Raw genomic sequence first — 26,080 nt, forward strand, 5'->3', positions numbered from 1 at the left:
TACATATAATAAGAGCATTGCCTATGCCCATGTTACATATAATAAGAGCATTGCCTATGCCCATGTTACATATAATAAGAGCATTGCCTATGCCCATGTTACATATAATAAGAGCATTGCCTATGCCCATGTTACATATAATAAGAGCATTGCCTATGCCCATGTTACATATAATAAGAGCATTCCCTATGCCTATGTTACATATAATAAGAGCATTGCCTATGCCCATGTTACATACAGGTATAATAAGAGCATTGCCTATGCCCATGTTACATATAATAAGAGCATTGCCTATGCCCATGTTACATACAGGTATAATAAGAGCATTGCCTATGCCCATGTAACATATAATAAGAGCATTGCCTATGCCCATGTTACATATAATAAGAGCATTGCCTATGCCCATGTTACATACAGGTATAATAAGAGCATTGCCTATGCCCATGTTACATATAATAAGAGCATTGCCTATGCCCATGTTACATACAGGTATAATAAGAGCATTGCCTATGCCCATGTAACATATAATAAGAGCATTGCCTATGCCCATGTTACATATAATAAGAGCATTGCCTATGCCCATGTTACATATAATAAGAGCATTCCCTATGCCCATGTAACATATAATAAGAGCATTGCCTATGCCCATGTTACATATAATAAGAGCATTGCCTATGCCCATGTTACATATAATAAGAGCATTGCCTATGCCCATGTTACATATAATAAGAGCATTGCCTATGCCCATGTTACATATAATAAGAGCATTGCCTATGCCCATGTTACATACAGGTATAATAAGAGCATTGCCTATGCCCATGTTACATATAATAAGAGCATTGCCTATGCCCATGTTACATATAATAAGAGCATTGCCTATGCCTATGTTACATATAATAAGAGCATTGCCTATGCCCATGTTACATACAGGTATAATAAGAGCATTGCCTATGCCCATGTTACATATAATAAGAGCATTGCCTATGCCCATGTTACATACAGGTATAATAAGAGCATTGCCTATGCCCATGTAACATATAATAAGAGCATTGCCTATGCCCATGTTACATATAATAAGAGCATTGCCTATGCCCATGTAACATATAATAAGAGCATTGCCTATGCCCATGTTACATATAATAAGAGCATTGCCTATGCCCATGTTACATATAATAAGAGCATTGCCTATGCCCATGTTACATATAATAAGAGCATTGCCTATGCCCATGTTACATATAATAAGAGCATTGCCTATGCCCATGTTACATACAGGTATAATAAGAGCATTGCCTATGCCCATGTTACATATAATAAGAGCATTGCCTATGCCTATGTTACATATAATAAGAGCATTGCCTATGCCCATGTTACATATAATAAGAGCATTGCCTATGCCCATGTTACATATAATAAGAGCATTGCCTATGCCCATGTTACATATAATAAGAGCATTGCCTATGCCTATGTTACATATAATAAGAGCATTGCCTATGCCCATGTTACATATAATAAGAGCATTGCCTATGCCCATGTTACATATAATAAGAGCATTGCCTATGCCCATGTTACATATAATAAGAGCATTCCCTATGCCCATGTTACATATAATAAGAGCATTGCCTATGCCCATGTTACATATAATAAGAGCATTGCCTATGCCCATGTTACATATAATAAGAGCATTGCCTATGCCCATGTTACATATAATAAGAGCATTGCCTATGCCCATGTTACATACAGGTATAATAAGAGCATTGCCTATGCCCATGTTACATATAATAAGAGCATTGCCTATGCCCATGTTACATATAATAAGAGCATTGCCTATGCCCATGTTACATATAATAAGAGCATTGCCTATGCCCATGTTACATACAGGTATAATAAGAGCATTGCCTATGCCCATGTTACATATAATTAGAGCATTGCCTATGCCCATGTTACATATAATAAGAGCATTGCCTATGCCCATGTTACATATAATAAGAGCATTGCCTATGCCCATGTTACATACAGGTATAATAAGAGCATTGCCTATGCCCATGTTACATATAATAAGAGCATTGCCTATGCCCATGTTACATATAATAAGAGCATTGCCTATGCCCATGTTACATACAGGTATAATAAGAGCATTGCCTATGCCCATGTAACATATAATAAGAGCATTGCCTATGCCCATGTTACATATAATAAGAGCATTGCCTATGCCCATGTTACATACAGGTATAATAAGAGCATTGCCTATGCCCATGTAACATATAATAAGAGCATTGCCTATGCCCATGTTACATACAGGTATAATAAGAGCATTGCCTATGCCCATGTAACATATAATAAGAGCATTGCCTATGCCCATGTTACATATAATAAGAGCATTGCCTATGCCCATGTTACATACAGGTAGAATAAGAGCATTGCCTATGCCCATGTTACATATAATAAGAGCATTGCCTATGCCCATGTTACATATAATAAGAGCATTGCCTATGCCCATGTTACATATAATAAGAGCATTGCCTATGCCCATGTTACATATAATAAGAGCATTCCCTATGCCCATGTTACATATAATAAGAGCATTGCCTATGCCCATGTTACATACAGGTATAATAAGAGCATTGCCTATGCCCATGTTACATATAATAAGAGCATTGCCTATGCCCATGTTACATACAGGTATAATAAGAGCATTGCCTATGCCCATGTTACATATAATAAGAGCATTGCCTATGCCCATGTTACATACAGGTATAATAAGAGCATTGCCTATGCCCATGTTACATATAATAAGAGCATTCCCTATGCCTATGTTACATATAATAAACTTCATGGACATAAAGAATGTTTTTAAACATAAGCAGTTACACGCTCTGTACCACGTTGGGTGGCGAATGAACCTGTCGTGGTGAATTAAGGATAAGGCGCATGGGGGGGAAGGGACTGGCAGTGGGTGGGTGGGTGAGCAGGAGGGTGGCCCCTGGGATAGTAGCCCCCGGGTACCTGCTGCCCTTGCCTTCCATAAGATGAAGATGAGATTTTCATTGTTTTATGATGGTACTGACTTCAATCATAACAACACAAATTGCAATAGGCAGACTAATATATATATATAAATAAGTGCAGACTAAACCCCCAAAACTGGAAAAAATAGTTCCCAACAAATAAACCAAGAAAAGTCGTTTTTTCCCCCAAACTCACTTGGAGAGAGCATTGGATTTAGTAAATCAGCCCCCAAGTGAACTTTGTTTTCCAAAATGATCAGTAAAATGATGTTTCTCGGAATGAGACAGACTGTGTGTGAGTGGCGCTAACGTTACATACATATATATATCAGTACCGGTTACTGGGAAGGCAGGTGCTGATAAGGGAAAGGATAAGGGAATGTTTGTGTTTGCTGCTGCTGAATACAGTAATTAAGGTTTATTAGGTTAATTGGCGGAATTAGCAGGTAAATGAGAGGTCAGTGCAATCAGATCAGACACAGCTGTTTGCCCTTATCGCTAATATCGGCGCATATTTAGCGCCTCAGGCTTCTCCGCTGAAGTCCATTGAACGCCCCGCCCCCTCCCCCCGGGATCCAATCAGCTTCTTCCCTTTCTCCAAACTCTCCGGCTGAGATGCCGAGGTACAAGCGGGAGTAGAAGCGGGAGCTCTCCGTGGTGCTGAGCGCTCTCTCCCGGCTGTCTCTCAGCGCTCTCTCCCGGCTGTCTCTGAGCGCTCTCTCCCGGCTGTCTCTCAGCGCTCTCTCCCGGCTGTCTCTCAGCGCTCTCTCCCGGCTGTCTCTCAGCGCTCTCTCCCGGCTGTCTCTCAGCGCTCTCTCCCGGCTGTCTCTCAGCGCTCTCTCCCGGCTGTCTCTCAGCGCTCTCTCCCGGCTGTCTCTGAGCGCTCTCTCCCGGCTGTCTCTCAGCGCTCTCTCCCGGCTGTCTCTCAGCGCTCTCTCCCGGCTGTCTCTCAGCTCTCTCTCCCGGCTGTCTCTCAGCGCTCTCTCCAGGCTGTCTCTCAGCGCTCTCTCCCGGCTGTCTCTCAGCGCTCTCTCCCGGCTGTCTCTCAGCGCTCTCTCCCGGCTGTCTCTCAGCTCTCTCTCCCGGCTGTCTCTCAGCTCTCTCTCCCGGCTGTCTCTCAGCTCTCTCTCCCGGCTGTCTCTCAGCGCTCTCTCCCGGCTGTCTCTCAGCGCTCTCTCCCGGCTGTCTCTCAGCTCTCTCTCCCGGCTGTCTCTCAGCTCTCTCTCCCGGCTGTCTCTCAGCGCTCTCTCCCGGCTGTCTCTCAGCGCTCTCTCCCGGCTGTCTCTCAGCGCTGTCTCCCGGCTGTCTCTCAGCTCTCCCCCCCCCCCGTAGCCCCACATATAGTCGGACTGGGGATGTCAGTACATCAGTAACTTGGCAGCGCTTCCCTGTGCGGAGTCTCTAGCGGTACAGCTCTCTCTCTGACTGTCTCTGGCCTCTCTCCTACTGGGTAACCGTCTCACTCACTTGGCTCTGATATAACCTCCCTCACCTGTATATCTGCCCCTCTCTATCATCCCCTCTCCCATCAGTGTGTCTCTCTCCCTCACTCTCTCACTCTCTCTCTCACTCTCTCTCTCTCTCTCACTCTCACCCTTACCTGTCTCCGGATTCCCTTCCCCGTAGCGCTGCTGGATCTCTCCCAGCCCGGATCCCCCAGTCCCACAGCCCCAGGGGAGTGAGCCAGAGGCCCGGCAGTATGGGGGCGCCCAGCGCATAGGGTTAGAGAGGCAGGGACCCGGGGAGATGGAGGAGCGGTACCTCTCCAAGCTGCACCCCCTGGTGGATTTTGGGGCCGGAGTGTTCCTGTTACTGGTGGGTAAGTGACTGACTGGGTTTTCTCTTATTATCGGAACCAGAACATTAACTGCAACTTACTAACAATCCGGGGCTGAATAACTGTATGTCTGTCTGTCTGTCTATCTATCTATCTATCTATCTATCTATCATCTATCTATCTATCTATCTATCTATCTCTATCCCTCTCTATCTATCTCTATCTATCTATCATTATCATGCAATACCATGCAATCATAGCAATACATTTAGAGCAAACTCTGCCTTTGGGTTTATTTAGTGCATGACTTGCCAAGTTACACAGTGTAAGTGCGGGGGGGGGGGGGGTTCATAGCTTATTGCTTGGGAGGCATTTATTATATTTCTATTTAGGCTGCTGGGCTGCTGAAGGCAATGGCTGGGGGGCTGCTGAAGGCTATGGCTGGGGGGCTGCTGAAGGCTATGGCTGGGGGGCTGCTGAAGGCTATGGCTGGGGGGCTGCTGAAGGCAATGGCTGGGGGGCTGCTGAAGGCAATGGCTGGGGGGCTGCTGAAGGCAATGGCTGGGGGGCTGCTGAAGGCAATGGCTGGGGGGCTGTTACTGTGACAGTAATGTATCCGGTAGAAGTGAGTTACTTGGTGCTGGGATAATGGGGAGTAGGAATCCGGCTGCAGAGGCTGCTGGGAGTTGTGTCACCCCGGGATCAGGTCGTTATTCATTAGCATGTTAATGAAGTGGAACAGACGGTATTTGGTTTCCTTTCTCTTTGTTCTCTCACATATATATATATATATATATATAAATATGGGTTGAACAGATGTATATATGTATATATGTATGAGTTGGACTAAACCTTATGAGTGGGGGGGGGGGGGGTTCTCCCATGGGAGTCTGTGTGTAATTACATTGCTTATCACAGTTGGGGCATTATTGTGCCTTTCTGTTAATGACAAAGCCCGGCTGCCTGAGGAACCCCCGGCTGTGTCTGTGAGTTATAGGGGGCCAAGCCATTTAGCCCCCCCAGTGATAAACTCTCGAGAGCTGGAATATTGTGGGTGGGTTGGGGTTCAACTTAAAAGGCGCAGAATGTTCTGCCACCAGTGCTATTTCCAACCCATTTGGCTGGGGCAAGATGAATTGCACCCCCTGGTGTCCCACAATGGTAATTGCCTGGGCACCACTGGGGCATTTGCAGGAGTCCATTAAAGTAACACTGTCATGGGAAAACATGTTTTTTTCAAAACCCGTTAATAGAGCTTCTCCAGCAGAATCCTGCATTGTAATCTGTTTTCCCACGGGGCTAGCCATATTCTTCATTTCCCAGGGTGCCACAGCCATGTGACCTGTGCTCTGATAAACTTCAGGCACACTTTACTGCTGCGCTGCAAGTTGGAGTGATATCCCCCCCCCCCCACCCCCAGCAGCCGATCAGCAGAACAATGGGAAGGGAGCAAGATAGCAGCTCCCAGTAGGTATCAGAATAGCACTCAATAGTAAGAAATCCAAGTCCGGCTTGGGACTCCTCCAGTTACATGGGAGTAGGAGAAACAATAGGTTAGCTGAAAGCAGTTCTAATGTGTAACGCTGGCTGAAAGCTCAGACTCAGGCACACTTTACTGCTGCGCTGCAAGTTGGAGTGATATCCCCCCCTCACCCCCAGCAGCCAATCAGCAGAACAATGGGAAGGGAGCAAGATAGCAGCTCCCAGTAGGTATCAGAATAGCACTCAATAGTAAGAAATCCAAGTCCGGCTTGGGATTCCTCCAGTTACATGGGAGTAGGAGAAACAATAGGTTAGCTGAAAGCAGTTCTAATGTGTAGCGCTGGCTGAAAGCTCAGACTCAGGCACACTTTACTGCTGCGCTGCAAGTTGGAGTGATATCCCCCCCCCCCCAGCAGCCGATCAGCAGAACAATGGGGAGGGAGCAAGATAGCAGCTCCCAGTAGGTATCAGAATAGCACTCAATAGTAAGAAATCCAAGTTCAAGTCAGCATCTCCCATTGGCAACACAGTTCCTGTTCATATGAAGTCATATACAAGTGTAGAAGGGGCATTCCAATTCCCACTATTCTAGCAGATTGTGTTTCTGTCCGGTTAGCCTTCCTGCGCCACCTAGTGGCAACACCCAGAATCATTTACCCACACTTTATGAGCCGGGCTGCAATATAGAAATAATCACAAGTAAAAACAGTGGTGTCTTCCTAATGATAAAGTGAATAGTTTGAGAAGAGAGTTTTTATGAGCAGCCCCCTGTTCCCCTGCTGATCTGGTTGACTATTTTGTGACTCAAATAAAATGTAACAGTAGTCGCCTGTCCTCAGCCTGCAGCCTCCCAATCCCACAATTCCCTGCTGCACACGTGATGTCAGTAAGGAAAGGAACATCCCAGTGCAATGCATTGTGGGTTATGTAGTTCCTGCATGCTGTCTGTAAGCTGTGGAGAAGTTGTTAGAATTTGTAACATCAATGTTTTAGTCCCTCCTCCCCTGCCAGGATTTCAAATGATGCAGAAAGAGAAGAACTGTTTTGCAGCTGGATTTCAGCATATACAAATGATATTTATTGATATTTATTGATACTTTTTGAAGGAACAGATTACAGGGATAGGTATATTAGGGGTTTCTGGGTTGTGTGGGGCTCTTTAACAAGTTTTGGTTTGGAAGCCAGAGGGCAGAGCCGTGGAAAGTATCGCTTCTCTGTAACAGAATTCATATGATTGCATTTCCCCTGCTGCCAACTCATATCTCTTTCAGTAGGAGAGGCTGGCTTAGCTGGCAGACTGTTAAACCCCCGATAACACCCACAGAGATATAATATTATTAAACACGGAGCTGACTTCTAAGGCACCGGCTGGGACTGGGAGTGGGGCGGATGGATTCAGCCATAGTTATGATGCTTGGAGAATTGATTAAAGTGCAACAAATCCAGGCTGAGAGTGTGAGAGTCACATAGTAACATAGTAAGTTAGGTTGAAAAAAGACATACGTCCATCACGTTCAACCATAATGCCTATATATAACCTGCCTAACTGCTAGTTGATCCAGAGGAAGGCAAAAACCCCATCTGAAGCCTCTCTAATTTGCCCGAGAGGGGAAAAAATTCCTTCCTGACTCCAAGATGGCAATCGGACCAGTCCCTGGATCCCCTATACTCAGAACTAGGGACTGGGTATCACTGGGAACATCCCACCCCAGCTGTGTCCCTACCAGGGAGCGTCTCTCATCTTATCACTGTTCCACTCATGGGAACCACTGATAATCAGCATTTTCCCCGGAAAAAAAATCTAGATTTATACAGAGAATGCCTGTTCTTAGGATTCCCCCTCTGTAAGGGCATATTATATCATCTGTGTGTGGAAGATGGAGAATGAAATCTGTACAGGGAAGCTTAAAGCGTTAGTTCCCCTTTAAATTAAATTTCTATGATGCAGACATTGATATTCTGAGACAATTTGCAGTTGGTTTTCATTTTTTATGGTTTTTCCAGTTCTTTAGCTTTTTGTTCAGCAGCTCTCCTGTTTGGAATGCCAGTAGCTATCTGGTTGCTATGGTCTTGTTTACCTTAGCAACCAGACAGTGGGTTAAATGAAAGGCAGGAATAGGAGTAGGAGGGGGTCTGAAGAGTTAGATAAGTAATAAAAAGTAACAATATTAATGCGTTTGTAAGTGCACAGAGCAATCGTTTTTGGCTGCTGGGGTCAGTGACCCCCTGGAGGTGGAAGGCAAATAGTTTGAAAACTATAATAAAAATAAATAATAAAGACCAATTGCAAAATTGCTAGGAATAGGAGATAATCTATAACATACTAAAAGGTAATGTAGAGGTGTACCACCCCTTTAAAGGGATATTATCCTATCGACTCCAAATCACGAGAAAAGGCGGTGAATAAAACTCCCATTGATTTCAGTAAATTTGGTGATTTTTGCAAACTTTCACGGCTGGGTGGCTCGTCACTATGAAGCACTCGTTGAGCATCTGATTTTTTTAAAGCCCCCCATACAAAATTGTGTGCGCTTAGCTGCATCAGATGCAAATGTATAGAACAAAACTCCCCCTCACGGCCCCAGTTGCACTGGAATTGTGGGGAAAATGGTTCATTTTGGGTAGAAAACATGAAACACTGTGCCCAAAATTGCATTTTGCCAAAGTCTTTTGCCCTGGGCCAGGGAATCTTTTCTCTAATAAAAACAAACTGTAAAGTGGCACCACCATATTTATTGGGCTCCCGGCTATAGCGTGAGTGGCTTGTGTTGGGCACGTGTTCTGTGAAAACTTATAATACAGATGCACCACAGGCACCACAGATGCACCACAGGCAGAGGCACAAATTTAGCAGTTTATGTAAAGTTTGAACACATTTCTGGGGGTTTTGGGGTCTTGGGTTATTAGTTTTGCTAATGATGGTGAAATTGCCCTTAAGCTGCAAGTCTCATTCCCCCCAAGGGACCTGTTTAGCTTATTAGTTACAGTTGTATCTCAGTGCAGGGGCTGAGTATTCTGGGCTCTGCCAAAAGCTACTTATCTAATTAAGTTTGAGAAACTTTGTATCTTTTTTGGCATTCAGTGATGGGGATCAAAGGGAAATGAGGGACTTTTCAGTAAAAGTCTGGGACCGCTGTTAAAATCAGGACGTTTGGGAGATATGTAGAGTGTTCCTTTGATACAGTGCCTAAGTGAAAGTTGTATATAAGATCTTACTTTTCAGTCGATATTTAGTGGTTGATGGAACCATTGTGTGTAAAAAAGCAGAATAATGGCCAGTTTGGTGCTTGTTCTATATGGAGCCCTGTGTGGGGGCAGTAGCCACATATCCTAGTGGGCAGCCCTGGTTCCTGTAGGCAAGCTGCTCTCCTTGTGTTTATGAAGTGCCGACCAGATCCCACATTGTCTTAGGTAACTGCATGTAGCGCTCTAACAGCATACAGGCCATAATACCCTGCATCCTCCCAATCCCACAATTCCCTGCTGCACACATGACATCAATAAGGAAAGGAACATTCCAGTGCAATGCATTGGGGGTTATGTAGTTCCTGCATGCTGTCTGTAAATTGTGGGGAAGTTGTTACAATTTGTAACATCAGTGTTTTAGTCCCTCCTCCCCTGCCAGGATTTCAAATGATGCAGAAAGAGAAGAACTGTTTTGCAGCTGGATTTCAGCATATAAATGGTATTTATTCCTACTGTTTGAAGGAACAGATTACAGTAATAGGTATATTAGGGGTTTCTGTGTTGTGTGGGGCTCTTTAACAAGTTTTGGTTTGGAAGCCAGAGTTCCCCTTTAATTACAGTCTTAGGAGGGTGGAGCAGTGGAAAGTATTGCTTCTCTGTAACAGAATTCATATGAATGCGTTTCCCCTGCTGCCATTCTTTCCCAATCAGACCGTGACATTACCACACAAAGAAGAGCTGACAGATTTGTTATAATCATATAATGAGGGAAGCCTGGGATTAGTTGACCTTTAGAGCTTAAACAGGAAAGCGATGATATCAGTTCCACCTTCCGATCAGCACGTTCCACGTTGTGCTTTGACCAAGGACAAAACATGGCCACAAATATATTGAACTTCAGGCTGTCTGTACACCAGAGAGCAATTTACCCGGCCCCCGCTGCGTCCTCCCAGCTGGCAGTGGAGAGGACTCGGCATAGGGGAGCTGAGATGAAGGACGGACTGGGGGAACTGGTACATGTAGGACATGCCGGGGGGGAGGAGTTGGGAATAGTCTGGTTTGATGGTTTGATGGCTGCAGCGGCGGCAGGATATGAAAGAGGATGTGGCCTACTTGGTGATGGCGGTCCCGCCCCCCAACAGTCTGAGGGGCCCTTGATCCGGCCCCTTGGCTTAGAAGTTTGGTGACCCCTGATCTAAGCAATGTTCCAAACAGCACATGTCATATAAGGAGAAAGGTGGAATTCCTAGAAAATATCAGCAAAACAAGAGGAACCCAGCCTCTGTGCAGAGCGGCCAAATCAAAGTAACACAATGGCAGAAGGGGAGGGAAAGTAAATCAGGGAATTATCTATAAACTATAGACTCTAAGATATTTATATTATGGACTGGATGTTTCCATTCAAATAGTTATAAAGTATTCTCTGGACTTTTTGCCTATATGGAATGAACATTAATATGCAGATAGTATACACAGCAGGGGCGGCAATCTCTGCCAGTTCTCCATCCCCATAAGGCTTTGCTGCTACTGAATAATAATAATAAAGGGCTTCCCGCTTGCCTTAGTTATAACCCCATGCACGTATCTATAATTGCTTTGGTAAATGTCTTGGTGGCAGTAGATCCCGTAGGGAGGTGCACTCAGCCCATACATACAGTGCAGGACAAAAATACTGGCACCTTTGCACTACAGAATAAGTGTCAAATGGTCAGAAATCAGGTTTTCTTTTCTCACTATTAAGGGCATTTTATGATTCCATTCAGAACTTCCTTGCATTTTAACTTTTATATCTAAGAAATGACCGGCAAAACGATGGAACCCTTGAACTGATATTTGGTGGCACGTTCTTTGAAAAGAATAAGTGAAATCAAGAGCTTCCTATAGCCTTCACCGTGCTTTCTACATCTTTCAGCTCTTCTTTTGCAAACTGGTTCAGTTCTCCCAGATTTAAGATTTTTGGAGTTTCACAAGTTCTTTAGGATTTCAGTCTGGGCTCATTGTTGGCCACTTCAGAACAGCCCAGTGTTTTGTCCTGATCCATTCCTGGGTGCATTTTGAAATGTGCTTCAGGTCATTGTCTTGCTGAGGTGGAGACCCTGCATTCTGACATCAGGTTTGATATTGTGATCCGAAAATGCCTTGGTACTTTCCTGATTCCAGGATGCTATGCACGGACTTGAGGAACCCAGTTGCCTGTAAGTTGACTGTGGGGATGAGGTTCATTTCTTTAAAGGATACATTTTTTCCTGTACACAAAGAGATGATCTACTTTACCAAAAAGCTCTAAACGGTTCTACAGGGAGGTCCCTTCTGCTCTGCTGGGACCTACACATACCTGTTACTCCTGTTAGGCAACCCTATCAGCAATGGGAAATCACCTCTTCCCACCCACACCCAACTGATCCTGCCCACTTACTTAGGCCCTTCTACTGGACTTCTCTCTAGGGAGATGTTTAGAAACCCTACTTACACCCTTTATCCCAGTGCATCTTTACAGTACAATAAATATACAAAACACACAAATAATTGAATTTATGACTGATTCATTAATTGAATACACTATGCATGTCATGTATCTTGCCATTATCTTACGTCAGATACTATACAAATTTAAGGGTACCACCAGTAGTTTAGAAAACATTAAAATTTCCACCAGTCATCCCTACATTTGTTTTCCCTTAGGCTAATGTCTGACAGATCGATCTAGTCACTGCTACTATCGGCGACTAACCTCTCCAAAATGTCTTTCCACCGGCAACAAAATCGCTCCCTCAGACATTGCCTTAGGAGCCGCAGCCCTAGACCCCTCATAGAAAGTGGAGATAAAAAGGGTCATTTATTATGTGCAACAATGTGGTTTCTACATTTTCCTAGAGCACAAAATGTTTGTTCAATAAGGATTAATTATATCTTAGTTGGGATCAAGTACAGGTACTGTTTTATTATTACAGAGAAAAGGGAATCATTTAACCATGAAATAAACCCAATAGGGCTGTTCTGCCCCAATAAGGGGTAATTATATCTTAGTTGGGATCAAGTACAGGTACTGTTTTATTATTACAGAGAAAAGGGAATCATTTAACCATGAAATAAACCCAATAGGGCTGTTCTGCCCCCAATAAGGGGTAATTATATCTTAGTTGGGATCAAGTACAGGTACTGTTTTATTATTACAGAGAAAAGGGAATCATTTAACCATGAAATAAACCCAGTAGGGCTGTTCTGCCCCAATAAGGGGTAATTATATCTTAGTTGGGATCAAGTACAGGTACTGTTTTATTATTATAGAGAAAAGGGAATAATTTAACCATTTAATAAACCCAATAGGGCTGTTCTGCCCCCAATAAGGGGTAATTATATCTTAGTTGGGATCAAGTACAGGTACTGTTTTATTATTACAGAGAAAAGGGAATCATTTAACCATTAAATAAACCCAATAGGGCTGTTCTGCCCCCAATAAGGGGTAATTATATCTTAGTTGGGATCAAGTACAGGTACTGTTTTATTATTACAGAGAAAAGGGAATCATTTAACCATTTAATAAACCCAATAGGGCAAAGGAAATACATATTTAAAAAATGGATTAAAATGGAGTCGGAACATTCGGAGCATTCTGGATAAAGGTTTTCAAGATAACACTTCCCCCAACCTGTAATACATCTTTTACCAAGGACAGATTTACCAATTCACTATTCATTTTCAAAAAGAAACACATCAAGAGACACAATGCTTGTTATAGTGAATGTTTCACACAAAACACATGGCTGAAACCCATTAAAAATACTGTAATGCTTCACATTCTGCCATGTCCTTTCATTAGTGTTGGACAAAGCTATTTGAAAGTTGCCATGCGAGGCTTTTAAAACCAATTTTTAAATGTTTTTCTGTAAAATATTCCCCTCCCCCCCCCTTATTTATAAAGGATAAGGTCAAATATTTGTGTGGTAGGGAAACAATATCAACAAATGTCTTGCTTTTGTTTTGTTAGGCCCATTATGCCTATAAAATGATGTTTAAAGGGAAGTTTACAGGGTAAAACATGTGATGGCAGTCAGTGGTACTTTCCAGATGGCACAAACATGGGCTCATTTTATTGTGTTTGTATTTGTCTAATACAGGGATCCCCAACCAGTGGTTCGGGGGGCTACATGTTGCTCCCCAACCCCTTGGATGTGGCTCCCAGTGGCCCCAAAGTAGGTGCCCATTTTTAAATTCCACCCCCCATAGGGGCCCCCTAACCCCCCTCGCAGGGCCCCCCACCCAACGTCCTCCCACCGAGCGCATAAATTTAATGGGACAGGGGAGGAGCGGTCGGGCAGAGTGCCGGCAAGGGTCGGGTCTGGGCCACCGGGGCCCTCTAGAGTCTGGGCCCACTGGGATTTCTCCCGGTATCCCGGCGGCCCAGTCCGACCCTGATTGTTTAGGTATAACAGTCAATACTTAAATTAGTGCATTTATACAGAGGGATCTGGCTAAGGGCAAGCATCCAGGCAGGGACCCAACACTTTGTCAAACATTTTGTGGCATTGCCTGGTAAAGTATGTCAGTTTTATAACTGGAAGTCTACTATTAACTAGCTTTACTTATTGCTGAACTATGGGTGGTTATGGACTCCACTTCCACTTCATCACCACCATTTTTTTGGCATAGAAATAGAGTGTTCCTAGGAGAGATCTGGTTCTATTCAGGGAGTCAGGTCATTAACTGATCTCAATAGATACACCTGGATACCAGGATTTGATCACTCAGGTATTTCACCACTTTGGACCATTAATTATATATTGTAGAGCGTGCCCATAGAAGATAAAAGAAGCCCGCATCAAGTGCAAGTGAGATTTCTATATACAGCTTTCAGCCTCAATGGTATGGCATATGTCTTATCCTATAAATGATTCTAAGTTGCACCATCCTGTCTTTAGCAGAAATCAAGCAGTTAGATAGGTCACTTGTCACATATTCCCACATATCATCATGAGTGGTCACCTTCACATTTGCACCATCTCAAATGGAGCTCCCAAAGAGAATAGCAATATTTTATATAGTTCAGATACTCATGAATTGGGGTTTGGGTCTCATAGCCTATGGTGGTGAGGTAGGGTCTTAGTGACGCAACTGGAGGTAGCAGTATAAAATAATAGTCAACTGATTTAGTATCTCTTTAAGTTAAACCAAGGTTGGAAATGTGTCCTTAACCAGTTGGTCTTGAAAGTGGTGGACCCCTAGTCTGGGCCATTAGTGGAAGTCTGGCAGAAGCAGGAGATGATGGTATTTGGAGTTTCACCACAGGGGAGAGTGGAGTGAGGGTTTGAGGGCAGCCTTTGTGACTTGCTTAGAGGCCAGCACCCACATGATCTGCGAGTTTGTCAGAACAGGGGGTAATTCAGGAGTGTCCTTGGCATTCCTGTATGGGGCATTAAGTAGGGCTTCAAGGGATTTGGATTAAGCCTGTTAAACATCAATTACACTGCATAGTAATGAACCTGGAGATGCGGGAGGGCCAATCCCACCTTCATCTTAAAGAGCCATGTTGAAATACGGTGGGCACGTTCAATTACAAATACCAATGAGAAGATGCCTGCTTCTCGGGTTCTCCCAAAACCAGTGTTCGGCCAAGAGTTGCAGGTTATTATGACGATGTCAGTTCTCGAGGTCTCCACCCCTGTTACTAAGCTCTTGGACCTGTTGAGTCAATCCAACAAGTTATGGGGAAAACCATTTTCTCCATTTCTGTTATCCATATAGTCTTGGCGCAGTAAGGAGAGATCAACCTCAACTGTCTCTACTTGTGCAGTCATGGAGGCATAATGCTCTGACTATACCACCTAAATGACCTCATGTCCTTGATCTATCTTCAAGGATCTGCTGGTGATTAAGTCACTTTTATTGTGAGCTTTTATTGTAAATGCCTTTTATAGTGAATACAATGTGATCACATACTGTTTGAGAGCTTCTTCAATGTAAACAGTACAACTTGCAAAACCTGCAGGTTGGCCGGGGGCACTCAGCACACTGCAATGCAGGATAAGAACCAATCAGCAGCAAGCCTGACCTGATAGAGAACTGAAGTGTTTGCTTGTGTGACTGCAGGGCTATGATTAGCTACCCACCTCCTACTGTGCTTCTGGCAGGGACCATTAGGACACGCCCACCCATCATTTAGAACACAGACAGATTAAAGATCTTATTAATTATGGGCCCAGAGTAAAACCAGCACAATATATTAATTATCGCTTCCAAGATTGGAGGGTTTTTTTAGGTTATGCTATATGTCTCTAAGTGCCTCTTATCTAAATAACTTTGTCAAGCCTTTCTTTGCTAATTGGATGATCTGTTCTCATCATTTACCCATCTCCCCTTCTGTCTGTTCATTGCACTGATGGTGGTAGCCAAATGTGTTGTCTAGTGGTAATTCAATACCCTGTACCATATTTCTCTAAATTCTTCTGAATTCTTGACATTTGGGGATATTACTGTATCACCTTGTAGGTGTGTGTATGTACTTATTTTTTACTTGTCTTTTATGTTTTGTTTTTCAGCCATCTTGACCGTACTGGGAAACTGTGCAGTTCTTGCCACGGCAGTGAAATGTTCTTCACATCTCAAGGCACCTGATCTCCTGTCTATTAATTTAGCTGTGGCGGACTTGGGCATGGCCATCAGTATGTACCCACTGGCCATTGCTTCTGCCTGGAACCATGCTTGGCTGGGGGGAGATGCCTCCTGCTTATATTACGCCCTTATGGGCTTTTTCTTTGGGGTCTCCAGCATGATGACCTTAACTGTCATGGCCATAATCCGATATCGGGTGACATCATCATTCAAATACAGTGGTAAGTAAAGAGCAGTACTCAAAAAACTGGTCTTGGGTAATATAAGCCCAATATGGACAATACAGACCTGCTTTCCATGTTGACATTGGGCTAAATACATTGGTCTGATTTAGTAACATAGTACGGTATGTATCCGCTAACAAAATGACCTTAACCGCACACCCAAATGTTTAATTCCTTCACTGCACTGGTGGTGCAAGTCCTCCGTAAGACCTGTAAGGTACCCACTAGCCACTGCTACTGCCTGGAACTATGCTTGGGTAGGGGGTAGATGCCTCCTGCCTATATTATGCCCTCATGGGCTTTTTTTGGGGGGGGGGGTCTCCAGCATGATGACCTTAACTGCATTGGCCATAATCCAATATTGGGTCACATCGTCATTCAAATCCTGTGGTAAGTAAATAGAAGGTCTCAAAAAACTGCATTCCCAGTGCTTGTGTATATGTCGACAGGTATATTTATAGCCCTTTGGTGTTTGTTAATTAAAAATACAGATCAGTTGCATCTGCCAGTTGCAACTGGCAGACACATTTTATTAGCAAGGTTATGAAATGAGTTGATTAATGCTATAATAAATGTGGCAATAATCTGTTTGTAGATATAGATCCAAAGGCTGATGGTTAATAAGGGGTGTCTTTGCCAGCCCTACTGTCATCTTCTTGCCCTGTTGCCACTATCTTGCCCAGCTTTCTTTTGTAATACTGTGACCATAATTGGCACCATCTTTTTAATATTTTCTCAATGGATTTGGCTAATGGAATGTGTCATTATTTTCCATTTGCTCCATACGCTTTTCAGCTTTCCCTTTTGTTTAGTTAATGCAGCCACTGGCAGGCTGGCCACAAACTCCTTATCACCTCCTCCAGGGCTCACATTGTTTTTGTAAGCCCATTACAATAAAAGTGTAGGGGGAGTCGCCTAGAAATCCAGGGTCTATCATAGTTACATAGCGTTGAAAAAAGACCAGAGTCCATCAAGTTCAACCCTTCCAAGTAAACCCAGCACACACACCCTATACTTACCAATCTATACACTCACATACATAAACTACATATACAAACATTAATACTAACTGTAGGTATTAGTATCACAATAGCCTTGGATACTCTGCTTGTTCCAGAACTCATCCAGGCCCCTCTTATAGGCATTAACAGAATCTGCCATTACCCCATCACTAGGAAGGGCATTCCCCAACCTCACTGCCCTCACCATGAGGAACCCCCTACCCAACATCCCCGGCAGGGCATTCCCCAACCTCACTGCCCTCACCGTGAGGAACCCCCTACCCAACATCTCCCGGCAGGGCAATCCCCAACCCCCTCACTGCCCTCACCGTGAGGAACCCCCTACCCAACATCTCCCGGCAGGGCATTCCCCAACCTCACTGCCCTCACCGTGAGGAACCCCCTACCCAACATCCCCCGGCAGGGCATTCCCCAACCTCACTGCCCTCACCGTGAGGAACCCCCTACCTAACATCCCCCGGCAGGGCATTCCCCAACCCCCTCACTGCCCTCACTGTGAGGAACCCCCTACCCAACATCCCCGGCAGGGCATTCCCCAACCTCACTGCCCTCACCGTGAGGAACCCCCTACCCAACATCTCCCGGCAGGGCATTCCCCAACCTCACTGCCCTCACCGTGAGGAACCCCCTACCCAACATCCCCCGGCAGGGCATTCCCCAACCCCCTCACTGCCCTCACCGTGAGGAACCCCCTACCCAACATCCCCCGGCAGGGCATTCCCCAACCCCCTCACTGCCCTCACCGTGAGGAACCCCCTACCCAACATCCCCCGGCAGGGCATTCCCCAACCCCCTCACTGCCCTCACCGTGAGGAACGCCCTACCCAACATCCCCCGGCAGGGCATTCCCCAACCCCCTCACTGCCCTCACCGTGAGGAACCCCCTACCCAACATCCCCGGCAGGGCATTCCCCAACCTCACTGCCCTAACTGTGAGGAACCCCTACCCAACATCTCCCGGCAGGGCATTCCCCAACCTCACTGCCCTCACCCTGAGGAACCCCTTTCCCAAGATCCCCCGGCAGGGCATTCCCCAACCTCACTGCCCTCATGGTGAGGAACCCCTTACCCAACATCCCCCGGCAGGGCATTCCCCAACCTCACTGCCCTCACCGTGAGGAACCCCCTACGATGCTTCAAATGGAAGCTCCGTTCCTCTAATCTAAAGGGGGGGCCTCTGGTGCGCTGATCATTTTTATGGGAAAAAGAAACCCCCCTATCTGCCTATAATCCCCTCTAATGAACTTGTACAGAGTAATCATGTCCCCTCGCAAGCGCTTCTTTTCAACAACCCCAACCTTGACAGTCTAACCTTATAGCTTAAATCATGATGTATTGGGGGCGTGACCAGCAGACTATTGCTGGTCACGGCATACTCCATAGCACTGTGAATTCCTTAGGTTCTTTTTACGATTCGTACATACACATGCTATTAATCCATGTCAGGATACACACTTCGTTCTACTAAGCACAATTCTTCTAGATAGATATAAGGGGTATAGTGTCCCTTTCAGCTACTGTGTGGCTTGAGTGATATTATTTATATAGATATTAGCTTTCAGTACATTGCACATCATGCTGAGTAGCAATAACATTATCATTAAATGATTAATAGTGCGAATGTGTTAAAACAAATACGGAACCCTCTCCCCAAGGCATCGTTGTCACTGTATAATGGCACCACTTACGCTGTAAACACGTTTCAACCTTTAGCAGTACAGTGCCAAACAGCACTTAATTACCTGAATGAATTTACAGCCAGTGCGACTCAGTACACAAACAAGATCAAGGCAAGAACCACTACGTAACCTTGGTCCGTGTAACTTCGGATCACTCCAGTTTAAGGTGTTTCTCCTCTACTAGCAATGTATATCCTCTTCTAAATATAATATATCCAATGCTATTCATAAGTTGCAGTTGGTCCTCTTTGTTTTTGTTCTTTGGTTAATGGGTCGCAATCTATGACCAAACATGCAACTGATATTTGAGGCTTGATTTTTACATTTTAATGTTTGCATGAAAACTCTCCAGTCTCAAGTCTTTCTGTCTATCAAGCACGCCTTGGGCAACCAGTTAGCAGTTTAGAGTAGTCAGAAATATCCATACAGACATACGTAGCTTTCAGAAATTTCCCTTTCAAGTCAATAGGAAGCCGTGGGAGATACGTGTTTCCATGAGCAAAAGTGTGGGTGTGATTGATTTTCCACCCAGCGCAATTTCTGGTGGAACATGAAGCCCTTTTTGTTGATTTTGTGAACTCAGCTTCACCCTAACCTATGGTAGACATAGACATAGGCCAGAGATGGGAGCATAGGCATAAACCAGAATTGGAGATATAGGGATAGCCCAGAGATAGAGGTGTTAGAGAAGCTGATGAAGAAAAAATACTCAATTTCACCCAAACTATGGTAGACATAGACATAGGCCAGAGATGGGAGCATAGGCATAAACCAGGGTTGGAGATATAGGGGTAGCCCAGAGATGGAGGTGTTGATGAAGCTGATAAAGAAAAAATACTCAGTTTCACCCTAACCTATGGTAGACATAGGCCAGAGATGGGAGCATAGGCATAAACCAGGGTTGCAGATATAGGGGCAGTCCAGAGATGGAGGTGTTGATGAAGCTGATGAAGAAAAAATACTCAGTTTCACCCAAACTATGGTAGACATAGGCCGCAGATGGGAGCATAGGCATAAACCAGAATTGGAGATATAGGGATAGCCCAGAGATGGAGGTGTTAGAGAAGCTGATGAAGAAAAAATACTCAGTTTCACCCAAACTATGGTAGACATAGACATAGGTCAGAGATGGGAGCATAGGCATAAACCAGGGTTGGAGATATAGGGATAGCCCAGAGATGGAGGTGTTGATGAAACTGATGAAGAAAAAATACTCAGTTTCACCCTAACCTATGGTAGACATAGACATAGGCCAGAGATGGGAGCATAGGCATAAACCAGAGTTGGAGATATAGGGATAGCCCAGAGATGGAGGTGTTGATGAAACTGATGAAGAAAAGGACTTTTCATGAACCCACTTTAAGCCCAGCTACCATATTAAACATGGTGGCCTTCAGTGAAAGGAGCTTCCTTGATCTTCCACCAATGACCAATGTTATCCCTTGGATTTGAAACTCAACAAAAGCACCACACAAGCAAGTATTTCCATACAGAAAATTTAGTGCACAAACATGGTTGGAGAGAATGGTCCAGTGTATCTTGGTCATTTTTTTCTCCATTTCCTCCATTTTTATTTTGCTTTTCCTTGCAGGCTGTACCATAGAGAAGAAAGCAGTCTGTATTCTCATAATGTGCATATGGCTGTATGCCTTACTGTGGGCTGTTCTACCTTTGCTTGGATGGGGACGTTACGGCCCAGAACCATTTGGAACATCTTGTACAATAGCCTGGGGGGATTTCCATCATTCCTCCAATGGTTTCTCCTTCATCATCAGCATGTTCATCCTCTGCACCATCAGCCCAGCTGTGACAATAGTGGTGTGCTATTCGGGGATTGCCTGGAAACTGCATAAAGCCTATCAAGAAATAAAGAATCAAGATAAAATCCCAAATTCAACAAAAGTGGAGAAGAAACTGACCCTGGTGCGTACAGCGCTACCTATTCACATGTGTGTTAGCATGGGTGGTTACCAAGTTATATAATATACATGCATTTAGGCTTAAATAAGGGCAGTGACTGAGTCAAGCCCAAGGGAGATTATAGGTCAGTACCCTCACATTAGACATCAGATAAACATAATCCAAAAGCAAATAGCAATTTCATCTCTTTTATCTCATCATCCCAGCCTCTCCCAGTCCTTCATTCCATGGCCTCTGCTCTCTTCATACTATGACTTCATTCCATGGCCTCTGCTCTCTTCATACTATGACTTCATTCCATGGCCTCTGCTCACTTCATACAATGACTTCATTCCATGGCCTCTGCTCTCTTCCTACTATGACTTCATTCCATGGCCTCTGCTCACTTCATACTATGACTTCATTCCATGGCCTCTGTTCTCTTCATACTATGGCTTCATTCCACGGCCTGTGCTCTCTTCATACTATGAATTCATTCCATGGCCTCTGCTCTCTTCATACTATGACTTCATTCTATGGCCTTTGCTCTCTTCATACTATGACTTAATTCCATGGCCTTTGCTCTCTTCATACTATGACTTCATACCACAACCTCTGTTCTCTTCATACTATGGCTTCATTCCATGGCCTCTGCTCTCTTCATACTATGGCTTCATTCCATGGCCTCTGCTCTCTTCATATTATGACTTCATTCCATGGCCTCTGCTCTCTTCATACTATGACTTCATTCCATGGCCTCTGCTCTCTTCATACTATGACTTCATTCCATGGCCTCTGCTCTCTTCATACTATGGCTTCATTCCATGGCCTCAGCTCTCTTCATACTATGGCTTCATTCCATGGCCTCTGCTCTCTTCATACTATAGCTTAATTCCATGGCCTCTGCTCTCTTCATACTATGGCTTCATTCCATGGCCTCTGCTCTCTTCATACTATGGCTTCATTCTATGGCCTCTGCTCTCTTCATACTATGACTTCATTCCATGGCCTCTGCTCTCTTCATACTATGGCTTGAAAATTTATATGGAATGAAAATTTATATATATATATATATATATTTGCCTTATATATTAGACATTTGTGTGAGTCTGTAGAAAATGACTTAATTTCCAGTAACTCAGTGCGTTGTCTTTTTTTCATTCCAGTTGGCCATATTGGTCAGTTTTGGGTTCCTCATCTCTTGGACGCCCTATGCAGCTGTTAGCTTTTGGTCGTTATTTCATAGCAGCAAATACATCCCACCGGTAGTCTCATTATTACCCTGCCTGTTTGCAAAGTCCTCCACCGCCTTTAACCCCATGATATACTATGCCTTCAGCAAGACATTCCGCAGAAAGGTCAAACATCTGAAGTGTTGCTGTGGATGGCGGGTTCACTTCTTGCAGTCAGAAAACTCGGTAGAAAACCCACGGGTATCCGTCATTTGGACAGGGAAAGAAAATGTGATGGTCTCTTCTGTTCCAAAGCTGATGAAAGGGGTCCCTGGGACCCCAACAGGAACTCAGTGAGTGACAGGGCAAGAACAAAGGAGGATATTTTACCTGATTAAGACGATTATTCTGAAAGTGCAATAACACTTCTTCGTGCAGCAGTTACACCAGGAACACTTACCAAGGAACTTGGACTGGGATATGTTAGAGCTGATGAACATTAAGGAGTAACTGAAGCTCAGGAATAAAAGTTTCTAGGCTGGCAGTGGTTGAATGTGCTATGGTCTTAACTTCCATGTGAAGTGACAGTTATTTGCCGGATGAAGATATTCTGGGTTGGATCCCGCTGAAATTAAAGTCTATGGAAGGCTGGGAGTCATAAAGGTCTACACTTTCCAGTTGGACGATGGTTTTCTAACAAATGTTTACCTTTATCCCAAAAAAATACACATTAATGCCATCATTAAAGTTGGGGAAGGGGTAAAGGATGTCACATATGCAATAACTAGGGTACAAAAGCTTCTCCAGTATTTAGTTACATTATTTTTGCAACAGGTGGGAAATTTGGATGCTTAATAAATACAAGATGTCTTCTAAGTTTATTGACTTTCCTTCTGAAACAAGAACATCAGTATGCAATATCAGTAGAGCAGGGATCCCCAACCTTTCTTACTTGTGAGCCACAGTCAAATGTAAAAAGACTTGGAGAGCAACACAAGCACCATAAAAGTTCATGGAGGAGCCAAATAAGGGCTGTGATTGGCTATTAGGCAGCCTCTATGCACCCTATCAGCTTACAGGGAGCTTTATTTGGTAGGAAATCTTGTTTTTATTCAACCAAAACTTGCCCCCAAGTCAGGAATTCAAAAATAACTCCCTGGTTTGGGGGCACTGAGAGCAACATCCAAGGGGTTGGGGAGCAACATGTTGCCCTGAGCCACTGGTTGCGGATCACTGCTGTAGAGCATATCTTCTTCTTCAGCATGTACAGATTGGTTTCTAACAACAGGGGCTATTTACCACCTTCCGGCAGCACTGTATTCATGAGGGGTGGGCAGGGGAGGATATATACTGTAGGTGCCCCCTTCTGCCACCCAGCTTTCATATCATTCAGTTGTGCAAGTTAGGGAGCAGCAGAGACTGTGGGAGTGGTAAGGACAGGGGGCCCTAATGCTGTTTTTTTGGTGCAAGTCGCAGCCTAGACCAGGGGAAGAATTGTTTGCTGAAGGAGCACTAAGGGTTGCACTCTTGGGCCAACTGCACATCCTCCTTTGATCTGAGTAAATGATCTCAATTATCTCTGTCTCCTCCTGTAACAACCAAATATATGCAGAAGAGAAGAAAGTTCAGGGATGGATCCCCTATGCTGGTAGACTCTATTGTATAGTGCTGCTACTTGGTAGGGTCCACTTTAGCCAGGCACTGGTCCGAATGAGCAACTGGATGATGAATAGGGAGGGTCTGAAATAACAGATAATTAATTGAAACAATAACGACAGTTTTTGGCTGTCGTGGTCAGTGACCCCCTGCTCAGGGCACGCGTCCGGCGGAGGTACTTTGGGGGGCCCTGTACCCCCCAGTCTGACCCTGCATGCATATTGTATGTCTTGGACTTGGTATATTATGAAACCATGTAGCACTTGGGCTCATTGACTAACTGTGCAAATTCAACCTCTTCGTCTATGGAAACGATTCAGCAACTGTAAGGTACTGAGTTATTAAAATTCAAATGTTGAGATTTTTGCCTAAAAAATCAACGCAAAAAATTTTCCTTTCCAATATGAATTTTCCAAACTCAAATTTTCAAGAAATAATTTGCCAACCAAAACTTGGCGAGCTTCTGTATAGGTCAGATTTAAAAAAAATGAGTGCTATTCTGATACCTACTGGGAGCTGCTATCTTGCTCCCTTCCCATTGTTCTGCTGATCGGCTGCTGGGGGTGAGAAGGGGCATATCACTCCAACTTGCAGCGTAGCAGTAAAGTGTGACTGAAGTTTATCAGAGCACAAGTCACATGGCTGAGGGCACCTGGGAAACTAAGAATAAAATAAATGAAAATAAAATATAAAAAAAAAATATATAAAAAAATCTGTTTGCTCTTTTGAAAACTGGATTTCAATGCAAGATTCTGCTGGAAAAGTAGATGACACCAGTGTGCAGTGTATTGTGGGAAATGGAATCTTGGTTGGGGGAGAGGGGAGTAAATGGTTTCAGTAGTACATTTAGTAGTTCTCTATGTCTCTGTATCCTTTGCTCACAGTATATATATTGACTGCTGAATATATAGAAGCTCTTGCAGAAGTGTAAGTGATATTTACTTATACATTGAATAAGAAAGTACTGTAGAAGCTAGCGGTAGTCACCTGGAAGGGACCTGAGTGGGTCCATTGACCCACAACAAGCAAGTCTACCAGTACTCAACCAGCTCAAACCTGATACCCAAGGCTCTTTGAATTGAAGCCCAAAATGCAGTGAAACCTTAAAGTGACATCGCCAGTGTCATAAGGAAAGAAGAAAGTGCTGGATGGAGAAAAAACTGAGGGGACTTGGTTTAGGCCCAAAGGAACATCACTAGCAACCTATAATTCCCAGATCTCTGCCCAGTAATGCAAGTCTTCTGCAGATATTCATGAATACCCCACCTACTAAACACTTCTAGAACTTTAATGGAAGGTCTCTGTCCAGGGCAGCTACAGTTGTGTCTTTTCTTGACTGAATGGGTGGCCAGTTGGCTCATGTATGGGCACGAACCGATACCCTTACCCAACCAACACCTAATGGGTCTAAATGAGATATTGTGTTGGTCTAAAAGAGGTGCCAGTCAGTTGGGGACCTCATGGTCTCTGTATGCATTTGGTTGGCAAATGTACTTTATGGGCCTCCCATGTGCTTTGATTAATTGCTCAAGGGTCATTCCAATATGAAGGAATGAGTTCTTATCCACACTGCAATATTGTTAACGGTTCCAAGACCTGCACTGTTGTAGGCAATGGCTTTGTGTAGAGAACAGAAATGAATTGAATGCTATAGCAAAAAAGAATTCTCAAGCTTTTCTGATTCCTGTCAATGATGGAAATAATGTCAGTATTAGTATCAAAGCACATTCCCTTGTGTATTTAGCCCCTTCAACCCTTCCTCAAGCCCAATATTATATGAATGATCTGATAAACCCTGATCTTCAGATCATCAATCCACCTGTAGGAATGGGTGCCTTCCTTTGCCCAGTATGTCCTATGGTTCTTCTCCAGAGTGTCCATAAGATCAGGTTGAGCTGGGGGAAATTTTGGTGGGACGTGTTTCATTATAAAGTAACACTATGGGGGTTCTATGGTGGTGATACTACAGAATACTTATCAAGAATGTGTCTGCATCACTTTAATATCACCACCATCTTTCTGGAATCCAGTTAGATAAGACCTAGAGAAAGCCTTTGTCCATATCAGTAGTTGTCAGACTTCTTAAAGGTGGCCATACACGTAAAGATCCGCTCGCCAAGCGAGCAGAACTTCTCCCGATATCCCCACCTACGGGCGATATAGGGGGAATTTAGGCTAATTCGGTTATAACCGAATTATAACGTCTGGAATAGGCAAAGTCGGTTCGGGGACAGCATCAATGAGTCGATGTGGTCCCCGATCCGACTAAATTTTTTAACCTGCCCAATCGATATGTGGCTGATTTCAGGCCAGATATCGGTCGGGCAGGCCCGTCGGTAGTGCCCATACACGGCTGATAAGCTGCCGAA

The 26,080-nt window shown here is 44.2% G+C and overlaps 1 protein-coding gene across 3 annotated transcripts; it reads left to right on the top strand.

Moving 5' to 3' along the window:
* Positions 1-4,262: 4,262 nt before the first annotated feature.
* On the top strand, positions 4,263-22,931 carry opn8 (opsin 8). Of its 3 annotated transcripts, none has more exons than XM_004914948.4 (5): positions 4,263-4,455; positions 4,632-4,824; positions 15,987-16,280; positions 20,576-20,907; positions 22,050-22,931. In XM_004914948.4, the coding sequence occupies exons 2-5, from the start codon at positions 4,752-4,754 to the stop codon at positions 22,410-22,412; spliced, it is 1,062 nt and encodes a 353-aa protein (XP_004915005.1). In that variant the 5' UTR covers positions 4,263-4,455; positions 4,632-4,751; the 3' UTR covers positions 22,413-22,931. The 3 variants fall into 3 exon arrangements, with proteins under 3 accessions (XP_004915005.1, XP_004915006.1, XP_031758880.1); XM_004914949.4 differs by having other exon boundaries at positions 4,263-4,412; XM_031903020.1 differs by having other exon boundaries at positions 4,263-4,824.
* Positions 22,932-26,080: the final 3,149 nt, after the last annotated feature.

The sequence above is a fragment of the Xenopus tropicalis genome, chromosome 5, assembly GCF_000004195.4.
Source record: "Xenopus tropicalis strain Nigerian chromosome 5, UCB_Xtro_10.0, whole genome shotgun sequence".
NCBI lineage: Eukaryota > Metazoa > Chordata > Amphibia > Anura > Pipidae > Xenopus > Xenopus tropicalis.

What these genes read in the sequence shown, in the direction of transcription:
- opn8 (XM_031903020.1), top strand. Translation starts at nt 4,752, where the DNA reads ATGGAGGAGCGGTACCTCTCCAAGCTGCACCCCCTGGTGGATTTTGGG. An exon ending in AGTGTTCCTGTTACTGGTGG is followed by an intron (nt 4,825 to 15,986) that starts GTAAGTGACTGA and finishes TTTGTTTTTCAG; the next exon opens with CCATCTTGACCGTACTGGGA. An exon ending in TGGAGAAGAAACTGACCCTG is followed by an intron (nt 20,908 to 22,049) that starts GTGCGTACAGCG and finishes TTTTCATTCCAG; the next exon opens with TTGGCCATATTGGTCAGTTT.